Here is a 24,288-nt window from a genome sequence, read left to right on the forward strand (position 1 = left end):
CCTGTATATACACAGCCCCCCCCCCCCCCCAGCTCTGACAGTTGGAGAAGATGGGAAATGTCAATTCATATAGGGTCCACAACAATTCTACTTTCATGGGGCCCATGATTGGGGTAGCGGTGCCCCTGATTATAGCATATTGTGGGATTGTACATAACCTTTTCTGTGCATCACCTGAATTGTATTGACATGTGAAACCCATCTGTAAGGTTTGATACCCGTAGCTCAGATGATTTATTTAAGTAAATGTAGTGGTTACTGCAGTGTAAAAAAAGTACTGCACACACAGCATTGCTTAAGTTAAAGTCCTAAATTAGAGGAACAGGCAAATTAAGAATAATTAGCATATCAGTAATGTATCAATAATTTACTATTGAATACACTGGAACTATAACTATCCACTATAGCAGTAGTTGATTAATCGTCAAAGTAATGCCTCATAATGTATCAGTAGATTATATATAATTATCAATCTACAAATTAACTAGTGTCTAAAGTTATATATAAAGTTAAATTTAACCCTTAAAGACCCAGATTATTTTAATTATTGTCTCTCTTTTCTCTATATATAATCTTTCTCAAGTGATTTATCACCATTTATTATAGAATTATCCTCTGAATTTTGCATTTTTCAGTGTGAATCATGTATTTTCTTATATTTAATTCACTGATCATGTTCATTAAAGCTCAGAAAATTCAAAGGTCATTACATCAAAACAGAAAAAACTGAAGAAAAAGTGACATGGCTTTATGATTTTATTATTATTCAGTTTCTTGTGAAGTTGTTCTTGTTGCTAATTATTTTTGTAAATTTTTCATTCGTTTTGTTCATTTTATGGTTTGGCTGTTTTTGTTAACTTTTTTGCTTGATTTTTTACTTTATGTATTACTTTGTATATGTTGTATTAGTTTTTGTTGGATTTATTATTCAATATTTTTAAAACCAAGTGTCTCCATCCACAGCTTATGACATTAACCCAGAAAGACCCAGAGCTTCTTCTGTGGCAGTTCCCAAATGAATTTTTCAACTTATTTAATCATTCTTAAGCAATTTATCACCATTTATTATAATATTATCCTCTGTATTTTGTGTTTTTTCAGTGTAAATCATGTATTTTCCTATATTTAATTCACTGATCATGTAGATGTTCATTAAAGCTCAGATTAAAGTTATGTTTTATTATATAAGAAACAGAGAAAAATGAAGAAAAAGGGACTTTTTCAGAAAAATCTCTCAATAACTGCACATAAACCCAGTGTCTCCATCCACTGTCATTGATCCAACTCCATGGGTTTTACTGGTGAATCAATGTTGTAGAAGATGACATCCAAATGGGTCATATCTGATGACCATGAAAAGATGACAAACTGTATTTTACACCAATGTTTTACAGGTATTGACAGGATTAGTGGATCAACAGATATTTGACAGTTTAGATCAGTAGATGCTTTTGGTCGATGGTGGATGTTTGGGTCTCTGAAGGATAGAAATACTCAAGTAAAGTATAACTACCTCAAACTTGTAAAGTTGAGTTAATGGTCTTACTTACACGACAAGAAAATATATTTGGAATAAACCTGACACCAATGTTTCTGGAGCACATAAGCAAAACCCATGTGACCTTTTGACCTCGGCGTTGTTTCGTCTTCCCACAGCTCTGCTTGCCGTGGTGCTGTGGACCCAGACAGACCGTGCCCTGCAGTGGACAGGGGTGACTCATTAAATAGCGATTTGTTAAAGGGCTTGTCGCCCAATTAGCATGTAAAGTGATCTGAGAGTGTGTGTCAGCTGGACAGCTAAGCACTGGGGGAGACGGAGTTAGTGGTGTGGACTGTGTACGTTATTCCCTGGGAGACAGTGGGCAATGAGAGGGTCATTTATCAAGGTGACTGCACCAGTCAAACTAAACACCCCCTCTTCATTAGATTGTCATGGCAACCCTTGAAAAATGGATTCCCCCCTGGGCCCTGATGAGTGTGGATATTTGAGCTGGGGAAAGTGGAGGATGTGTATGAGAAAGAAGAGAGAGAGTAAATTAGTAAAATGAGCTGTTTTTCTGGGTGTATGCTGAAGGGAAACTGCTTTAGTATGATGACTGGTACCTTATTCAGATCCTCACCTGCTGCTAAAGCAGAATTCTTACACTGTAAGCCTGGACTTTGTGTTTACTAAAATGCTTTAATTACAATGTACTTAAATGATTTAAGTTTTATTACATTACTTTAAAATGTTAAGTATGTTCTTCTAATTTGTAGACATAGTCGAAAGTACGAAAAAGTTTAAGTTGAATGGATTTAAATCACTAAGTTTTAGTCATGATCACACCTCTTTATCTCTGCATTGCATTGTGGGTATTGGGCATGTTGTTGAAAATGTGTTCTTTTTCTGTGCAGGGGTTCAGCGGGGCTGTGGTGTTAGTGTTAATTTTGACTTGATGTGTGTATGACAATGTTTATTGGCCTTTTTGTGTTTGTTTTTGTGTTTTTGTAGAGCTGCACCATGAGTGAGAGCCGTAGGCCCAACAATGGCTTTAGTGTCCATCTGTACTTGTGTGTGATTACTGTAAATCTTTGAACTTTGCTAAATTAAAGTAATTTTCTGTACTGGTAATTTACATTGAGCTAACTTGCAGCCTAACTTCTGTCCATGCTACAATATGTTAAGTTGAATAATTATACAAAGCAATTTGTATTGCGACAGATTTTAATTTAGATCAACTTGGAATTGAGTATAATGAACTGATGATATTAAGTCTAATGATTATACAAAGCAATTGACATTGCAACAAATTTTAAGTTAAATCAACTTGGCATTTGGTGTGCTGTACTTAATACTTAAAATAGCAATTCATTTTTCATTACTTATTACTTAAATTTTTTAAGGCAACCGGTTTCCTCAAAATTTTTAAGTAAACTCAACTCATCTAGTCTTACAGTGTGTATATATATATATATATATATATATATATATATGACTATTTCATAGTATTGCTGAGTCTCCCTCCTGGAAATTTTCAGTGCACAACCTAAATTGACAATCCACACAAAAATAATTTAGGTTTATCAGAGTTGTGTGGTCTGTAGCTCCATTGTTTCCCAAAAATGAACAGAAACACATACAGTCGGGTCGCTAAACATTAGGGTAGTGACACAAATGAATACATTTTCCTCTGTACACCACCACAGTAGATTTGGGTTCTTCATCGACAAATAATTCTGTGATCATTCACAGTAGTTGCTTTTCATGGTCCACCAGTTCTTTTAACCCATAAAGACCCAGTGCTGCTTTTGTGGAAGTTCCCAATTGATTTTTCTTGATATATTTAACTTTTTGTAAGTGATTTATCACCATTTATTACAATATTATCCTCTATTTTGCATTTTTAAGTGAAAATCAGGTATTTTTCCAATATTAATTATATAGATGTTCATAAAAACTCAGATTAAAGTTGGGTTATTACATCAAAAACAGAGAAAACAACTGTCTCCATCCACTGTCATTTATCAAACTCCTTGGATTTTCTGCTGAATTAATGTTGTAGAAGATGACAGTCTTTCCATGTTCACTACGGAGCCTCTGAACATCCACATGGGTCATATCTGATGACCATGAAAAGATGACAAACTGCATTTTACACCAATTATTTACATGTATTGATAGGATTAGTGGATCATCAGGTATTAAACAGATTAATCGGTAGATGATTTAGGTAGATTGTGGATGTTTGGGTCTTTATGCCTTAAAACAGAAGATCACCAGCTGATTCTTCATATAAATCATCCTCACCGAAATTGGGACTGTATCGGTACAGGAGTCTGAAGGATCAACAGTTTATTTCATTGTTATCGAAGTTCAAGTTTTCAGTAAAATTGAATTGATGACTGTGAGCAACTAAACAGAACTGTAATGCACGAGTACCTTTTCCACATGTGGACCTCGAGTGAATTTTGGACCAGTCTGTCTCCAACATGACCCTAAATAAACCCACCACAAAATCAAAAAGAGGTCATCTTTAATCAAAGCCAAACTGTATCACTGTGTGTTTGCACATAGAGGAGGTAGTTTGAGAAAGAGCAGCTCTGATGATCAGACTGTGTATCGTAAAATGAGAGAGACCCAAATGTGTGCGTGTTGGTCTGTACAGTGTTCCTGGATATTCCAAAACAAACATCAGAACCAGCAAGAATCATTAGCTACATGGAGCAGATTGAAAAAACACACTCTCAGACTGAGTGTGTCTGTTTATTTCTGTTCCTCGAGGCATCATTATATAAATTGAGCATGGATCATTGAGGATAATATTATTTAACCTGCAAATATACTCTGTGTATGAGGGTTTTTATGCTTTCACGTGTTCTGGTGTGTGTATCTTCTTTGTGTGTATGTGTGTGACTGTGTGGACTTTCTTGTGTGGGTGTAATTGTATCAGCCATTGAAGGAGGATTAGCAGGAGTCGTCAGCAGAAAGCGAGAAACCAAGCTTTGCCGACTTGCCTTGTGGACACCACACACAGCTGACACACACACTTAGTACATCTCATTGATTACAATTCCTTAGTGACTGTAAACAAAACATTAAAATACATGAAATGCAATGGGAGGCTTTGATATATGAACATGTTTAACATATTTTACCTTAAAGCTACATGAATAAATTATAAAAGAAGATAATTCAGTGGTACTGCAGGGGTGTCAAACATACGGCCCGTGGGCCAAAACGTCCAATCCGGCCCTAGGGATGAATATTTGAAAAGATAAAGGTACATTGAAGATATTAACAGTAAAGGATGTTAAAATTGTTTTAGTTCCACATTCAGACCAATATGATCTGAAGTGGGGCGACACAGTGGTGCAGTGGATAGCACTCACAGCAACAATGTCTTGGGTTCGATTCCAACACCGGTCGATGGGGGTGGAGCCTTTCTGTGTGGAATTTGCATGTTCTCCCCGTGTGGGTTCTCCCCGGGTACTCTGGCTTCCTCCCACCATCCAAACACATGCACTGATAGGTTAATTGGTTGATCTAAATTGCCCATAGGTGTGAATGTGAGAGTGATTGTTTGTCTCTATATGTCAGTCCTGTGATGAACTGGTGACATGTCCAGGGTGTACCCCGCCTTCACCCATAAGTAGCTGGGATAGGCTCCAAGCGACCCCCGTGACCCTAGTGAGGATAAAGCAGGTTCAGAAAATGAAAGAATGAATGAAGTGGGCCAGACCAGTAGAATACTATTATAATCACCTACAAAATATCACTCACAATAAACTACATTTTGTTCATTTTGTTTTCCTTTAAAAATGTGAACTTACATGAAAGCATTTACATTTACAAAGTATCCTTTCACAGCACTTGAACAAATATGAACGTGAAATGTCTTAAGAGAAATAAGTACAGTTTTACCAATATTTTGCCTGTTATTAAATGTTTTATGTATTTGTAGATCCACTGGGATCTGTAAGTTATAATGTACATGTGTAAGTGATAAACTGAGGCAGAATATTGTTGAAATTGCACTTGTTTTTCTAAAGAAATTTCTGTTTTTTTATGTTCACATTTTTTTAAAGGATGGTTTGTAGATGTAAACATTTTCATAATCTAATTTAACTTTTTTCACTGTTATTATTTTACTGGTCCGACCCACTTGAGGTTATATTGTGTGAAGTTTTTACATGTTTATGTAATGATGTGATGTTGAAAGAGCCAGTGGAAAATAACAGTGAATTAGAGATGGAAATATGACATATGTTTTTTGGTTTTTTTTACGTCCATCAGTTTTTATACAAGTCAATGGAAGCCATGCAAATGCTTATGCAAATTGATCTCAGTCACCTCAGTTAGACTTGATCAGGTGATACAAGATACTAGTAACAGGTCTGCTCTTAAATCAGAATGACTGTGATCTATGACGAGTGAGTGTTGTGTGGCAGAATCAGCAGTAACAACGACACTGTAGCGGCTGTTTGTCATCAAAATTAAACAACTTAAAAGTGACTGAACTTTCGACTTTAACGTAACTCAAATAACCACTGGATGCACCATGGGTTTGTGGTTTACACAGTCAAAAACACAATGTCCATACCATAGATGTTTTTGAAGTGGTTTATTTTTAGGAGTTTTGCATTTTATGAAATAACAACCAAGGTCTTTTGTGCTGTCACTCCTGCTCATCCTGTCTGACTTACTAAAAAATCATAGGCCCACCCAGGTGCATGATGGTCTAACTTGGTGCTTTCTTTTCATACCCACGTGCCCATGGTCTAAACCAATAAGAAAACGCAAAACAAAAAGGTGCTAAATACTAAAGAATGAATGCAATAACAATGAAAATTCCAAAAATATTCTAAATATTAAACAAACAAAAAAAGTAAACAATCAAAATAAACAATTAGCAAAATATACTAAATTACTAAACAAAAAAGGAAATTAACTTTAAACAAGAAAACTAAACAGACAAATTGCTCCTATAAGCGGTATTTTTTTTCTTATTTTCGAAGTCAACAGAGCTCATTAAGAAAAAACAAACAAACTAGAAAAGCACTTGGAGAGCGCAGACCTTCACCAAAGAAGACCAGTGCCCCACCCCCGATCACCACCAAAATTTTATTTGTTCCTTGTGCCAGTATCAACATTTCCTGAAATTTGCATCCAAATCCGTCCATTACTTTTTGAGTTATCTTGCACACGGGCAGGCAGACAGACAGACAGACAAACCGACACCGGCAAAAACATAACCCCCTTGGCAGAGGTAAAAACAGGAACTTGGTGAAAGGTCCACAATGAAATATGTCAATTTTCTAGAGTAACAAGGACACTCTTGGAAGATATGTAACTGTTAATCACATATGACAGGCCACTCACATCTGTTACTCTACACAGATTCATAAAATGACAAATACAACCAAAAATGTATAAAATACCACTCTGCATAAAGGGTCAAACACCAACTGTAAGTGAACAGATACATTTCACTGAAGCTACTGGATTGTTGTCTTCCATTTTATTATTGCAGTTTAGTCATGCTCTGACACATTTCCACTGTATTACCAGCCTCAGTTTCTAGTGGCTGCTGCCTCAGTCTCTCTTGCTGTCTTTGTCCATCTCCTCTAATCATTTTACCGTTTCCCCTGCAGCCCCTCAGGAGGAAAGATGCTGCTAATGAAGTGTCATTAGTCCAGACTGTGTGTGTGTGTGTGTGTGTGTGTGGGTGTGTGTGTGTGTGTGTGTGTGTGTGTGTGTGTGTGGTCACTCATATTAATCTCATTCTCCCACTGTGCTGCTGCTCAGGGGAGAGAAAAGGAACAGAATGAAGGGGAAAAAGGTAAAGAAGAGATGAGATGTGATGAAATGATGGAGGAAGAGGAGGCTGTCGGGATGAGGACTTGGGGGGGGGGCATGGTGAGGAGAGGATGGAGAAGGATATTATGAGAAGGTAAAGCAGAGACATGGAAGAAAACAGGAGATGATAGAGAGATGATGAAAAGTAAGACTGAATTTAACGTCTGCAGCAAAACCTTTACTTCACTCTTGATTTCAATGTGGTTGGAAATAAGTAAAAGTTGTTTATGCTGTGTATGTGTTATTAGTCTGGTAACAGTCCAAACCTGCAGATGTTTGGGGTCGAGTTGGGAATGAGGCTTTTTTTTAAATACATACACACACACACACATATATATATATATATATATATATATATATATATATATATATATACACACTATATACACACATAGTGTCACAGTGGATAACAAGCAATGTCACTCTGCTGCGCACACCTACAAGCAAAAGTGGTCAGAAACAATTTGATAGACAGACAGATAAAATAGCACTGATAATGTTGACGTGTTGCGTCAGCTGATAGTTTATATTATAGCTCTGTTTTTTGTTGCAGTTTCATTGTTGACCAGTGAATTTCATTTTGTGGGATCAATAAAGTCTATCTATCTATCTATCTATCTATCTATCTATCTATCTATCTATCTATCTATCTATCTATCTATCTATCTATCTATCTATCTATCTATCTATCTACAAACAGGTTTGTTTGCATTAACTGTCTTTTATATTTCCATCTCTGCACAGAAAATATAACATATGTAGTTTACACAAATAATAATAACAGAGGATGCCAGGCCCAGTTCGGGGGGGTCCACACCATACAACTGTACAAAGTGAAAGTGAAACTTAAGATGTTTTACTTGTTCCTCTGTCTCCTGCTGTTGTGCACCTCATTTTCCTTTTCCCTGCCTTCAGAAACTTTTACTTGAGGGGGCAGGACATTTGTTGCCCCCCCAGAACCAGGCCCAGATGACGCCCTTGTGTTTGCTCTGCCACTAGATTCACAAGCGTTGCTAAGTAGCGCATCAAATATGCGACATTCCTGCAAATGAACTGCATGCTGTGTGGACAAATGTTTGAGCAAATTGCAGCTATTTCCCTCCTTTGAAGAAATGGAAGCTTTGCAAGTGTTACAAGTGTCCCTGGTGTCATCTTCTTGCATGAAATATGGCCTTACTTTACTTTGGAGCGTTTCTGCCTCGTCGTCACTTTGGCTATGTGCTAAACCAAAACAATGCAGCGTACGTGTGATGTCATCAGGCATGTGCAACGAAGACAGAATCAATACGTAGAATCATTAAGCAGGCAGGCAAACGATTCCAAGGAACTGAACTACTGGGACCCAGTTCTCAAAAAGAACCGGTTTCCAGTTCTCTAGTTACAGTTCTCAATTCCATCCCTAATTGTAACGACCCTGTTCATATAAAAAGATCGGAAAAACATTCATAACACTTTAAAACAAACAGGACCGACTGCAGCCGTTAGGTCTGTTTTAGTTTTGATGCCCTCCACATTGATCTATCTTATATCTGTGTTCTGAATCGCTGAATATTTGGTGCCACTTTGTGGTTCGTGCTCTGATTCACTGGGTGTGACGGCCGTGGTCAGATGTAGGTCCAAACCAAACCCTGCAGGGCTGTTTGGAAAGATCTTCTCTAACATCTTGCTCTGATTGTTCTGTTCTCACATGACCAGACAAAGGAACCAAACCACTGCAGGCTCATCCACAAAATGCTGCACATTTATGCGTCTATAATTATTTCTCTATTCATGTATCCAGTGTTTGAAAGGTGAAAAGGTGAAATATGAGATCTAAAAATAATTGCCATCTTTGAACCACTTATTCTGCGTGCTCACCAACATGCTAACACCTGCTGAAACACAGGCAGAGTCTTCCTATGTACATACACCCACCTCTTTATTTCATACTCACTTTATCTCATTATCTTCCTGGCATGCCCCCCCCCCCCCCCCCCCCCGCACCCCCTCCATGTCAGATCTAACGTTGGAGAGCAGAGCTGAGCCGATCAACTGCCTCACTGCCCACTGAGGCTGCAAATATCTGTGTGTGTGTGTGTGAGACGCGTTCTGCTTTAATGAGCTATTGTTTGGCAGAGTCGCCACTCGAGGGGAGTCTGTTGCTCATCTGACCCCTGACCCCGCCATGCTGCAGAAAACTCAATTAACCACGCCTCATCAGGGTGGTTTGTACGTGTCTGCTCATCTCTTCAATGATTGCTCTTTTCTACTTTCCACTCATAAATCAATCTTATGACTGTTTCTTGCTAGGAGGCTGTTATTTCGAGGCTCTGCTGTTCTTCTACTGGGTGGGAAGGTGGTCTTCAGTTACTGTGCAGGTCTTTTCCTCCTGCTACTTGTTTTGCCTGTGCGGTCGAACTGTCGGGGTAATTTAACACACATGTCTAGTCGAGTGATTCTAGACCCCCCACCACCACTCTTCTCCCTCCTTCTTTCCCTCCTTCAGTCTCAACCAATCCGCTGCTTCTCTTTCCCCTTCAGTCCCATACAACCCCCCCACCCCCCCCTCCTCCTACCCCTCCTCCTCCATCTCCAGACTGTAAAAAAAAAAAGGCCATTTTTGTCAAGTTTGTCTTCTTCCTTCACATTCAAACATTCTCTCCTTTAACTGAAGAAATGCTTATACACTACAGTTAGGTGATGGTTAAACCATCACAGTTTAAACTTGGTGCCTCCTTCAAATCACAACTTAAACATTGGATGAAGGAAAACCAAGCCTGTGACCATCAGTAGATTGTCCTCACTGTGTTGTTTTGTGTGTTTTTGTGATATTTTGTCTTTTGTCAACTGTCTTACTTGTCACCTACCTAGGGATTATTATTATTATTATTATTATTATTATTATTATTATTTTATTTATCATCATTATCTTATTATTATTATTTATTTATTCATTTATTTTTTCTTTTGTTTACTTATTAACCTTTCATATGCCAGTACTTATATTTTGTTGGTTGATTTTTGTTTTGATTTCATTGTCTACATGTTTGAAATAAAGATTTCAATCAACCAACCAACCAATCAATCAATCAATCAATCAATCAATCAATCAATCAATCAATCAATCAATCAAAAGACTACAGATGGAAATTAGCACTGCTGCTACAATCTGGCATATTTACAGCTGCAGTTGTTGTAGATGTTCAGTAATATGCATTGTTCCTAATAAATAAATAAATAAATACATACATACATACATACATACATGTACATACATACATAAATAATTTATGCCACAAATAGGGGTCTTCATTCTGCATCATAATAATACATAACCAGGGCATTATTTTCAATAAATCTGGATTCTCTTGTGGTTGCGCTCAGCTCTTTAGAGGAAGTTTTGCAAATTCTATTCAAACTGGAATTCAGATATGACAGGGAAATTGCAACTCACAAAACAAAATGATTACTGTGGTACTGGTCCTGAAATACAGGCTATACATACAACTAAACAAATGCACAGATTAATGTGTTTATATTTCACTCTTCTAAGATTAATCAAACAGCATGCATAGGTAGAAGAAGTACTCACTTTGGTCACTGTTGAATGATGGAGTCGGCGCAGAGCTGGATTAAGAGCGTAAACTGTGAATGTACTTGTACATGTATGTCACTGTATGTATTCATCACATGTTGTATGTATTTATCATTGGTCAAAATCTGATCCTAGTCACTTAAGCTCGTTTGTATTTAACAAATCAGAATGTCAGTGGTGATTTTGTCTCCCAGCGTCATGAATAATTTGTGGCAGGAACACAGAGACAATTGGAAAAATGTGGAAAAATCCAGTCTATAACTTCTGTTATGTCAACATCAGGACAGAAGTTTTAATATACAGGGTGGGGAAGCAAAATTTACAATGAACATTTAGTTGTTTTTTCTCAGCAGGCACTACGTCAATTGTTTTGAAACCAAACATATATTGAACATAATCATACCTAACACTATTATCCATACCTTTTCAGAAACTTTTGCCCATATGAGTAATCAGGAAAGCATACGTCAAAGAGTGTGTGATTTGCTGAATGCACTCGTCACACCAAAGGAGATTTCAAAAATAGTTGGAGTGTCCATAAAGACTGTTTATAATGGAAAGAAGAGAATGACTATGAGCAAAACTATTATGAGAAAGTCTGGAAGTGGAGGAAGCAACAAAAAACGTACCAAAGCTTTTATTAAAGCTCTCAAATCCAAAATCCTAAAGGATCCAACCAAATCCATGAGAAAAATGCCAATTGAACTTGAGGTAGACAACAAGACCGTTAGAAATGCAGTAAAATGTGATTTGAAGTTAAAATCTTACACAAGAACACCAAAACACTTGTTGACAACAGCAACAAATCCAACTTTAGCAATTTTTGGGGATCATGTTTATTGCCGCCTTCTAGCCCAGATCTAAACCCTCTGGATTCTGCTATTTGGGGATGTTTTAGAACATGCTACCAATAGAACATCACACAGCAATGTCGACTTTCTTAAAGATACTATTAAAGAAGAATGGGAGAAGTTGTCACCCGAATATTTGAGGAACACTTGCGCAAGTTTCAGGAAGCGTGTGAAGGCAGTTATTGAGAAAGAAGGAGGACACATAGAATAAAAACATTTTCTATTATGTACATTTTCTTGTGGCAAATAAATTCTCATGACTTTCAATAAACTAATTGGTCATACACTGTCTTTCAATCCCTACCTCAAAATATTATAAATTTTGCTTCCCCACCTTGTACACATATAGATTATATAGACATCAAAAATAAAAGTACTCATTATGCTGATTAGTTGTATTATTACACAACATTATATGTTATGGGGCAGCTAAATGTAGTTAGAAATATGGAGTCAGTCTTAGAATAAATGGAATGAAATCTTAAATTAGTATAGTAATCCTTTATATTATACAAGCATATCTTTTTTGTTGTTGTAGTAAAAATGCCAGAAATAACTGAGCATAGTTAAGCACAGTAAGCTTCCATTTCTGTTAGTGTGTTTCATGTAGTTTGTCTGTGAGTTTACGATTGACCATAAAAGCAGTCTGAATGTCTATGGAAGTGTTTGGGTGTATCTTCACAGAGGGATTCGAACTCTAGCTATTATGTAGGAATGCAATGCTTTTACATAATCCTTTGTCTTTTTACACTCTATCTTGTAAGAACTACACATGAGTATGTTTGGTGTGGGCACAAAGGTTTTGGTCTGGTTAAGACACTGACCCTGATTTATTTTTTATTTTTATTTTTATTTTTTTTTATAAAATCCTTGCAACAAAGGGAAGAACACAGGAAACCGATGGAAGAAACGGACTTCAAAGCTCAGCAACAGCTTTTTTTCCGTGTGATATTTTTTCCTCACCAGGTGTTTTCTGTATTTTTGACTTGCATTTTAGTCGACTTGGATCCAGTTCACACACCCAAACCGCAACTTCCACTCTCTCTCTATCTCTTTCTTTTATACAGAGTGGGACAAGGTCACACTGCGCTCCACCCTTTACAGTAGTACAGGAACATGACACCCCACAAACACACACATACAGGTACATGCGCACAGATCGGTTTACCTCTCCTTCCACAAAGCCTCGTGGGAACAGTGACATCATCCCTCTCTGTCTTTGCAGCCATCAATCAGAGCAGACAATGAGGGCGCTGGGTTAAAGCCGTCCTCCTACGAGCTGTGACCACATTCAAAAGGCGTTTAGTATCATATAATATAATTCCACTAACCTGCTCCATGACGTACTGGTCAGTGACAGGAGCACGCTCAGTGAGAGACTGGTTCCACCCAAATGTACCACTGTTTAATTCCGCCTTATAACTACATTATTATAATTACATGCAACAATATTTTGGGATTTTTATTTATCTACATTTCTTTTAATCATCATACTGATCTGTCTAATACATATTGTACAAATTACCGTTCCAATTGTATTTAATAGTGTTCTACTATGTATATTTGGTATACAGTCACGGAAAAAATTATTAGACCACCCCTTGTTTTCTTCGATTTCTTGGTCATTTTAATGCCTGGTACAACTAAAGGTACATTTGTTTGAACAAATATAATGATAACAACAAAAATAGCTCATAAGAGTTTAATTTCAGAGTTGATATCTATCAATTTTCCATGTTTTCTTGATAATAACCAAAATCACTTAAGTTTTTACATCAACAGCTATGGCATTGTACTGACAAAAACAGTGCTTTTAGGTATTCCATGTTTTCTTTTCTGTCTGTTTTAGTCACATGATACACACAGTACTTGATCGAATATGATTTTTTCCATAACTGTATGTTTATTTAGAACTACAGGGTGTCCCATAAGTCTCCATACATAGGAAAAATAAACGTTTCTTGACATAAACCATTTTTATTTATATAATATGCTCTATATGACTGCCATTTTGTTGGGAACACATTTCAATACGTGTCCTCCACTGCTGAAGAACTATAAAGAAGAAATACAAAGAAATACATGTTAGAACCATATATGTATGGAATGTATTATGTCTCCTATGTATGGAGACTTATGGGACACCCTGTATATACACACCACTAGTGCATTGACCTGTGGGGATCCACAGGTTTTAGGTGTGGTAGTTTTTATGCTGTTGTGTATTCATGCATGCTGTACCGCATTTGTCCAATAGTCACCGCCAAAGCATTCTGGGTATAGCAACATTGTATTGATTGTAAGGCTGTTGTATTCTCAAATTACTAACATCTCCCAAAATATTGGTCCTATCAACTTGCCTTCTTTGCTAGTCTGCTCCTTGACCAAAATACGCAAGTATGCCAAACTGCAGCAGTTAGCTCTTTGCGAATTTTGTGTGAATCCCCAGACACACAAACACATACGCACACAGAGGCCACTTGGATTTTGTAATATAGATATGGATTAAAGTATTGGGACGCGTTAAATTCAGGTGTTTCTTTTCTATCAGGGGTCTGGGATACAAAACAATGATTACAAATATCAAGGAAATATTGATGTTTATGAACTATATTAACATAAATATTGCAACACATCATGACATCTTGGCTCATAAGATGTCCAGTTCACACTGATTTCACATATAAATCTTTTCTATCTATGTAGTATATATACTCATTCATTTTTGGAACCTGCTTTATCCTCACTAGGGTCACGGGGGTCGCTGAAGCTTATCCTAGCTACTTAGGGGCGAAGGTGGGGTACACCCTGGACATGTCTCCAGTTCATCACAGGGCTGACATATAGAGACAAATAATCACTCTCTCATTCACACCTATGGGCAATTTAGATTAACCCATTAACCTATCAGTGCATGTGTTTGGATGGAGGGAGGAAGCCGGAGTACCCGCAGAGAACCCACACAGACACGGGGAGAACATGCAAACTCCACACAGAAAGGTCCCACCCCCATTAACTGGTGCTGGAATTGAACCCCAGACCTTCTTGCTGTGAGACACGAGTGCTATCCACTGCACCACCGTGTATATATTATTTAATTTTGTTTTGTCGTATTGATAATTTCTTGCCTGCTACTTTTATTATACTTGCATGGAGCAACTGTAACACCATCATTTCCCCTGGGGTTAATACAGTATTCTGATTCTGATATAATACACATGGGCAGTAGTTTACCTTAAGCCTTTCTGTCGCTTCTACCTGGAGATACTAGCATATCATAACAAAACCTTCCCTCAGTTAATAAAATAATAAAAGAGAACAGCACAAATCCCAGGGAGTGGAAGAAGATCATAACACTTTGTCAGACAGTAGGTGTTTCATCTCGTACGCCTGCAGACATACCTGGTGGAAAGTGTTCCCTAATTTTCTTGCAGCATCATGCTGACGTTTGCTGATTTACAAAAAGTACAGGTTGTTCTGAAAGTGAACTTGCACTGAGGAGACTTAAAATAGAGGAAACAACATGCAGAGATTTACCTTTTGCCTGTAGACAGCAGGGGATCATAGATACTAAATCTGAAAGTCTTTGTGCCTCAGATGAACTTTTGTATTTGGCTGTTCACATTATTAATACAAGCATTATCCATTCCAACCTGTGTGACAGGTTAAAATGCCTTTTTTTTTTTTGTAGGTTAAAAAGTGTGTTATTTTTTTTTATTGTCCTTCATGGGTCATAAAGAAGTCTATTTGTTCTCAGGTATTATTATAGCTTTATATACATTGGTACTGAAGTACACAGGTACAATATAATTACATTTATATTTAGTTAATGAGGGAAAATACAGGTTTATACAAATTTAATATTACATTTAAAATGGTTGTTATTATAATCATTACACATTTTGTTTAAAAAGCTAATGCATTTAAAAAGGTTTTATTTAAAACAAGCAATGCACTGCTTTGTTCGATGTTTCATGTTTCATCGATTGATACTGTCTCAGAGGATATTGTTGTGCGCATGTGCGTCGTTGAGACCGTTATTGTAATGGCTGATGTTGAATAAACTATGGACAAGTGAGGACATGTAGCTAGTTTGTGGTCTTTTCAAAAACTCACACAATGCAGCCATCTCCCTTGAACGTCCGGGCGGAGAGTGCAACACATGAACTGGTCATGGTCCTGTAGTGAGAAAGTCAGAGCAGAACAGTATCAGCACTCTGACACTGGGGGAAGAATCTAATACTGTACAGGTGAAGAAATGTCTGTCAAGCAGACATTAACTGGTTTACAACAAGTACTTATCACACTGAAAATACATTTTTTAAGTATCAGTTGGTCAGAGGAGGGTTTTTTTTCACTATTTTACACTGCAGGCTTAAGGTTTAGTTTATTGCTCACATTACAATTATCGGTCTGACTTTTCACACAGTGTTTTAATTAATGCTAATATCCAATATGAACCAGTCATGGTCATGAACTGACCCTCATGCACAAAAACACAATAACAAAGACATCACATTTAACATGCAGTTGGGTGGAAGTAGACATGTTATTTATAAGGTGATGTACAGTGGATATAAGAACACAGAATAATGAGGAAGAAGAGAATAAAAATCTAATTTTGATTTTATGCATTTTGTGGACTCTCATTTGCAGAATTGTGACAAATGTTGACACAGACATTGCATTCTGATATGATTGTTCAGGCTGATGCAATGTAAAAAAAAAAAAAAAAAAAAAAAAAATCAATTTTATATCTTAATTCATAACTGCATATGGATGGGGTTCAAATAAGCATTAGTCCTGTTCCTACTGATATAAAAACCAAGATCTGAGTCACCTGAAAAACTAAACAAAAACTAAATCAGCTTTAGGACACTTTTGCTTCCATTTTTACTTGGGCAGCTTAATTTTGTTTACTTGTACATAACATACAATAAGATAATAAACATTAGAAAATTAAAAGTCAACACATTTTGCAAGAAGTCAAAAACAGCTTATGCAAATACTTCTCCTTAAAAGAATGTAACAATCGTGTAAATATTAGAGGAATTAATCCAGATTCAGGCATAAATATAAAATAAGAATGAGATAAAAATGGCACTTTATATGAAAAGGATCTTGTACTTAGGACTTAAGCCATATACATAAAGAAAATATGAGACACTATACATTTTAACTAATTGCAGTCCTTTTCAGGTGTTTTTTTAAGTACTATAGATTCTGAATATAGCCTTAATTTAGTTTCCTATTGTGTGAGTCAATCTTGTAGCCACAAAACATCCAAACACATGGTTAAAACTGAGCAGAAAAGCTGTGGTGTATGCAGAGACTATATGACGGGGGCAGATTTCTTCCATGTTTTCTTGTCTTGAAGTATTTGTCATAATTTTTCCTTGTGTCGTCATGTCCAGTTGTTTTTTGTTTAACTGTTGTTTCATTTGTTTTCCAGTGATCTGAACGGGAACAACCTGACAGTCATCACCAAAATGGACTTCTCTGGCCTCAAACACCTCAGAGTCCTGTAAGTCACAGCTCTGTTTAGAACTGGGTCATTTGGTTTATTCTCATCCACAGAAACATTCATCGCTTTTGCGTTGACCCTCAAATTGCACGAATATAACTTGTGCATAAAAATTTACCTAATGGAAAAATTACAATTTCGCCAAAACTCTCTTCTTTTAAATAAAAGTTTCTGTGCTAGCAAGAGGGTTTTTTTTCCGAGTGTAGTACAAATGGTATATCACACAAAACTGCAATGGAAAGACCTTTCTCCATAACTAGAGTCACAGGAATAAAAAAAAAAAAAAAAAACGGATGTTGACGGATGTTACAACAAGCGAAGAAGAAGAGTTTTAAAAGAAACATGGCGCAGGATGTGTGGACACACCAGAAAACTGAATATTTTTTTAATTTAGCACAGGATAGAGCAGTGTTTTTCAACCTTGGGGTTGGGTCCCTACTTGGGGTCGCCTGGAATTCAAATGGGGTCACCTGAAATTTCTAGTAATTTATCAAAATTAAAATAAAAACTTACTAATAAAAATACATGGTGAGTTGACAGAGACAATCCCAATCCATAAAAGACATGGCAAACTGTGAAGCTGAAACTGAAGCACTGTGGTACTGTTTATTTTTCAAATGTTCATTGTGGTCGGTTTCAGATGCTGCACCTCTTTCATAACTCATAGTTTGAGTTATTGTTTGTTCAGTATTAATTGTCAGCCTTGGAAATCCAAGCTGGACTGACTGTACATATCCTGACCAAGGAAAATCAAATTGTCACTTTGTGCAGTAATCTACACCTGGCTTTTCTGCCTCAGTCCATAATAATGTAAATTATATAGCCTAAATGTCATCTAAAATTAATGTTTATTTGCAACATAGTATAGCAAACTATTACATGATGAAAAACAAATTAATTTTAGTAAAAAAAAAAGTCTCAGTTTTGAATGTCTGGGGTCGCCAGAAATTTGTGATGTTAAAATGGGGTCACAAGCCAAAAAAGGTTGAAAAACACTGTGATAGAGGGATAATATATAATAACTAGAAAAGCACTCAAGGCAGATCAGCCCCCCACCCCCCCACCCCCCACCCCCCCATCACCACCAAAATTCAATCATTTGTTCCTTTTGCCAGGATCAACATTTCCTAAAAATTTCATCAAAATCCTTCCATAACGTTTTGAGTTATTGTGTTGACAGACAGACAAACAAACAAACAAACAACCAGACAAACCCCGATGAAAACATAACCTCTACCGTTCCTTGGCAGAGGTAATAATAATATATCTGTAAATCAACATGATATTAAGTTCTTCACCATGTTTATGGAATGACTTCTCGTGTCATCTCATCATAATAAATAAACAAATCATCGCATTTATGATTTAATGGAAAAACCGACATTACGCACTACTGTTTTTTTGACAATTAGTAAATATTGGTAAAGTTTATGGTAAAGTTTAAAGTATATGTCCAATGGAAAAGTGACTACTGACACCTGTTTTACATCAGTGTAGGCAAAATGTCTTTTTAAATATGACCGTTATCCTATCCATGTTGCCTGAATACTTAGTTTGTGGAAATATCAGATGTGCCTTTGCTCTTACTGACTGAAGGATGGCACATTGGTGTCTAGATACACTGTCAGGCCAAAAAAAAAGGCACGAATGCAATATTTGACTGCACCACCTTCAGTTTTGATGACAGCAGACATTCACTGTGACATCTTTTTTACCGCATAATGATTATGTAGTGTCACAATAAGGTTCATAATATTTTTTCCATCCATAGTTGCATTAATTTTTGATTATTGATGATGGAGAATTGGACCACTGCATCAGGTCTTCATCACATCCCAAATTAGAGTCTGGACTTAATGGAGGTTAATCCATGTGTGAAAATGATGTCTCATTCTCCCTGAACCATTCTGTCACAAATCTGATGATCCTGATCAGTCCTGGTACTGGCCAATGTATATGATGTTAAAGACACCAGAGGACACTTACTGCATCTGCTCCAGTTAAATAAATAGTCTGGACAAAAAAAAAAGAAACATCCTGGATTTAACTAAGCAAGTAGTTCCAATCCTTCCATGGGTAAGTACTGCAGTGGTTAATAATGTTTCAGGCGACCCCATTTGAATTCCAGGTGACCCCATGTGGGGTCCCGACCCAAAGGTTGAAAAATACTGGTCAGGACATACTGTATATCCTATCCTACCTATATAGTGCGCATTTCAGCCCCGCCCCCGTGTCTGTCCCATCGATGTCCGATCGATGTTGCAGCACAGGAGGGCGTTTGTACGGGTTTTCCTAAGCCTTCACAGGCCCAGTTGCCCCGAAACTCGCCAAATGAATAGAAACATTACCTGACTATCTACTAGGCACACTTTTATGTCCATATTCAAATGTTGTGAGGTATGCTGGGAGATTTTAGCAGGGTCCCAGCTCACTGCAGACCAGGTCCCTGCTAACCTCGGACCAGCTACTGGGTGATTTTAACAGGGTTCCAGCTCACCACAGACCAACTCCGACCTCACCACAGACTTTCACAGGCCCCATGCCATTCAGGACTATCTACTAGGCACAATTTTAGGTCTGTATTCAAATGTGGTGAGGTATGCTGGGCAATTTTAGCCTCTCTCTACTTTGAATTCTTCATCCCTGCCACCATACTCCATTTTCATCAGTGTTTATGCTGCCGTTCATGAAATTTCTACTGCTAGCAGACGATGCTACAATGTGAAGGCTGCAGTTCACTACCACTGTATGAATTTAATCATGCTTGACAGGCCAAACAAATACATGCTCCTCCCTTCATGCCTCACATGTTGGCTCAAATTATTACCTGCACAATGCATGATTAAATGGTAGTTTACACATGGATAGTGGTGGCAGACAAGTTCTACTTATCATGCTATTGTACGATGGCACCACGGGTACAATGCCGCTAGTCTAGATAATATGGTTTTTAAAGTTAAAAGAATATACAGGGGTTGGACAAAATAATGGAAACACCTTAAAAAAATCAACAAAATATAATTTAATATGGTGTAGGTCCGCCTTTTGCAGCAATTACAGCCTCAATTCTCCGAGGTATTGATTCATACAACTTGTGAATTGTTTCCGAAGGAATTTTAAGCCATTCTTCAGTTAGAATACCCTCCAACTCTTTTAGAGACGATGGCGGTGGAAATCGACGTCTTACTTGAATCTCTAAAACTGACCATAAATGCTCAATAATGTTGAGGTCTGGGGACTGTGCCGGCCATACGAGATGCTCAACTTCATTAGAATGTTCCTCATGCCATTCTTTAACAATTCTAGCTGCATGGATTGGGGCATTATCATCTTGAGGTGAAGGTGTTTCCATTATTTTGTCCAACCCCTGTAGTTCTCAGAGGCACCCTTTTCTCTCACTGCTGTCTTTGTAAAGGAGCAGCTTCTATTTATTCATCGGAGCTTCTTTCCCACGTGTCTTCAGTGGGTTTAGGCCTCGTAGGAATGTGCACGTGAATGTGGAAGCCACAGGGCACAGCGTGATGCTTTAGCTTGGCGGTGACACATGAGCCACCCGGAGGTACTTGTTGGGTGTCAGTGTCAGTCAGATTTACAACGAGGATGGAGTTTTAGCGGTGACCTTTGGACCTGGAAACATGGCGCTCCCCTGGGAGAGGCCGGACTTCCTGCGTTAACCTGAGGAGTGACTCTGTTCTGAGTGTCAGTGATGGACATGAGGTGCAAAAGCGATGACATGCCAGGGACTAATGACATCTCCGGAGGCCTGCTCAGAACAGATTAGCGGACCGCTGGGAGCTCGGGGCCCGCCGCTGTCAGGAGGGGATTGAGTGTTACTCCGCGGGTTTATAATGTGAGAGTGTGTAGAGTGGGTGTGCACACATCCCATTAGCAGCAGCTGTGGGAGTCAGGCTTTGTGTCTGTGAATAATTGAATTAATTTGATTAATTAGAGGGTGAAAGAATGAACGTCTTGTCTCTTGTTATGCTTTAACACCCTCATTTGATTTCATGTTTTTTTATGATGGTGTCATAGTTCATACAATTTTCCTGTTATTTTCCACAAATTAAATGCTTCCACTTGTGTTTATCTTGAGTTTAGTTTCATTAAAAGGAGACTGATGTGACCCCCCCCAACTTGCCATAATTAGTTTATCTTCCTTGAGGCAATGATAACTGTTGATGAACTCTGTCAAGCAGTAGTTTCGTTTACATGGACAGAATAATAGACCAACCAAATAGAAATGCCTCATGTGACCACTTCAATCAGAAGAGACGCAGCCTGATCCTGGAACAGTTTTCAATTATAATGAGAAAAGTGGAATAAATCCTCTTTCTGGTGTGAACAGGGAGGGAAACATAGAGGAAATAAACTAAAACTAGCAGTGGTGATAAAACTTTGACTGAATGCTTCACAGGTTGGAAATCTGAAGATAATGAGTTGTTTCTTGTAGGAAAAAACAAACTTTCTTCTGTTACATTTTTGGCAAATTAGATGCATTAACATGATCAGAACTACTTTGTGCACATCCAGGGTGACCATGGAACTTTAAAAAGTCTCACATTTGTCAAAAATTAAGGGCTTAATTGTCCTTAAAATTGATCATTAGTCCTTAAATCTCTCACTCCAACATCTTTAAAAGTCCACAAACAGAAGAAATGATATCGCTACTTTGGATATCCTTGTAAAAAATTAGTCAAATGTGTAATTAGTGATGATCATGGGAGAGATGGGAATAAGTGGAACCTCCAACAGTCATTCATGAGTGGGTGGTTCAGGTATGAGCTCTAACAGCTTGAGTGTCAGTAGCAGAAACATTAGTCATGGAGAAATGGAAATGGAAGCATTAGTGGATTGAAACACGGTTCAGACTGGTTCAGCTCAATAACTATGAGGCCTGTTGGACCGTTAGTTTGGATGGATTCAAGTCCTTTAGTTGGACTCCTACCATTTTGGAGCAGACCTTAATGATGCTACTGAGACTTGTCTTTCAACTTGATGATGATTAATATCAACGGCCCACATACTTCCAAGTTTAACCCTAGAAAGTCTACAAGAACCTGGTTCCAGAACCATGGTGCTGCCTCTTCTGTGAGTTCTAGACAGTGCAGTGTGAAATCTGCAGAAAGCAAAGCTGTCTGGAATATATGTTAGTATGAGCAAAGGTTAGAAACCCAGTACAGGGTCGACAGAGTGTGTCACTGTTGATGTGTTGTAAATGCATGTATTTTTGTTCATTGTTGACTAAATGTTGCTGATTTGTAACATATTGTTTTGTTGAATGATTTAAATGAACATCTTCAAAACAAAGCATTCATTCAAAAAATTAGGATATTCAATATTTGTAGTGATATTTATATATATATATCTAAAGAAGACTGCTCCTATAAACAATTCCCAGTCTAGCTTAGTCTGTGGGCCTAACTGTTGATTATTAACAGGGGTGATATTAAATCATGGTTATGAAAAATGACTTGTTTTTATGGTCTTGGTCTCGACATAGGTGGTCTCGTCCCCTGGGGTGCCGCTACCAATTCTGGGTCCCATGAAAAGTAAACGGTGTGGACCCTTCATAAAATTCAGTATCTTGTCGATCTGTCGGAGTGCAGGGTGTAAATTTGGGGGTGCCATCCATAACCAGCGTAATGTATGCTGGAGTAAAACAAAAGTGAAACTTTACTTTCAACGTCCAACTCCCAACTTCTATGCCTCTATTATACGATGTACCTTACACGAAATTTTCACCACTTCTAACCTGTATCCACTGGGCCCCTTCCACTGCTCAATGGGCCCCCCACAAATGCTGGGCCTCATGAATTTGTCATGTTTACCCCCCCTTAACGGTGCCCCAGCTCGTCCCCTATCACTGCGCTTTTGTTAACGAATAAAAACTAGACAAATAGGTTGGCCAGAGACGAGATCCAGTCAGAAGAAAGAGAGAGAGGGAAGAGCTGAAATGACAACCACTTAATAGGAGGAAGAAGTGGGATAACTTAAGAATAAGACCCAACTGGAAGGTGGAGGTTAGGCTGCACGAGTTGAGAAGAGCTCCAATCAGAAATCAACTTTATGGGTGACACGGAAGGCGCTTACATTTGTTGTGATCGAACTGCTGGCAGAGTGTGTCGAGTCGACAGTAAAGCTGCACGTGGGAAAGGAATGTTGTCACTTGGGAGAAAGAGAAGAGCAAATATATGGGAACATTTGAATTTTGATATGAAGGCCAACAATACGCAGTGTAAACTATGTAGCGCCATTATTATCTGTATTATTCAGTGGTATTTACTGTTGTTGTCAAGGTTTAGAAATGTGTTTTCAATTCAATGCCATTTTTCCTGGTGTCCAGTTCAAATCCCTAGTGGCATTATATGTGACATCCTTTGAAATGTTTTTGACAGTTTTAGTCATTGAAGTAGTTTCAGGTGAGCACTATTTATAGTTAAATTGGTTTATTATATACACCGATGGTACTGCTGCTTTAAAATCTTCAATTTCATGGGGAATGCCATGTGCAGTTTGTTATGATTATTGCACATCTTATCCAGGGAGAGTAGGACGCTACTTCTCAGTGTTTTTCTATTGGATTCAGATGCTGTTTAATGAAACCTGTGGCAAATAAAGATACATTTGTGTTTGAAAGAACATCAGTGAAATGTATGTGTACTGCGCATTCAAACCTTAATGCCATTCTGTAATACTTAGAAGTTTCATTTAATGTACAGTGGTCTGCAAAAATATTAGAACACTTGTTAAATCTTAAGAAACTAGTGGTTTATTTGTTCCCAGAGCCTGAACTTTTTGCCATTGCAAAAAGTAAAGGCAAAGGTACTGAGAATATTTCACCTACAAATTTATCAGTCCAGTCCTTTTTTTTTTTTTTCTTTTTACATTTTACTCTAATATTTATTTCGGTCCCCCTTGGCAACAATCTAAGGAAACTCTAAGGAACCTCTCTGGAATGAGCTTCTGAGAGCGTGGAATGACACTGGGGTTGAAACTCTCAGAA

General features: G+C 37.7%; 1 protein-coding gene across 2 annotated transcripts in view; it reads left to right on the forward strand.

The window, feature by feature from the left end:
* slit1b (slit homolog 1b (Drosophila)) overlaps window positions 1–24,288 on the forward strand; it is a 170,397-nt gene that overhangs the window by 7,965 nt on the left and 138,144 nt on the right. For both annotated transcript variants that reach the window (XM_030132448.1, XM_030132458.1), the window contains exon 2: window positions 17,214–17,285. In XM_030132448.1, the coding sequence (XP_029988308.1) occupies window positions 17,214–17,285 (72 nt within the window). The remainder of the gene's footprint in view (window positions 1–17,213; window positions 17,286–24,288) is intronic.

Source organism: Sphaeramia orbicularis, chromosome 1 (assembly GCF_902148855.1).
Source record: "Sphaeramia orbicularis chromosome 1, fSphaOr1.1, whole genome shotgun sequence".
NCBI lineage: Eukaryota > Metazoa > Chordata > Actinopteri > Kurtiformes > Apogonidae > Sphaeramia > Sphaeramia orbicularis.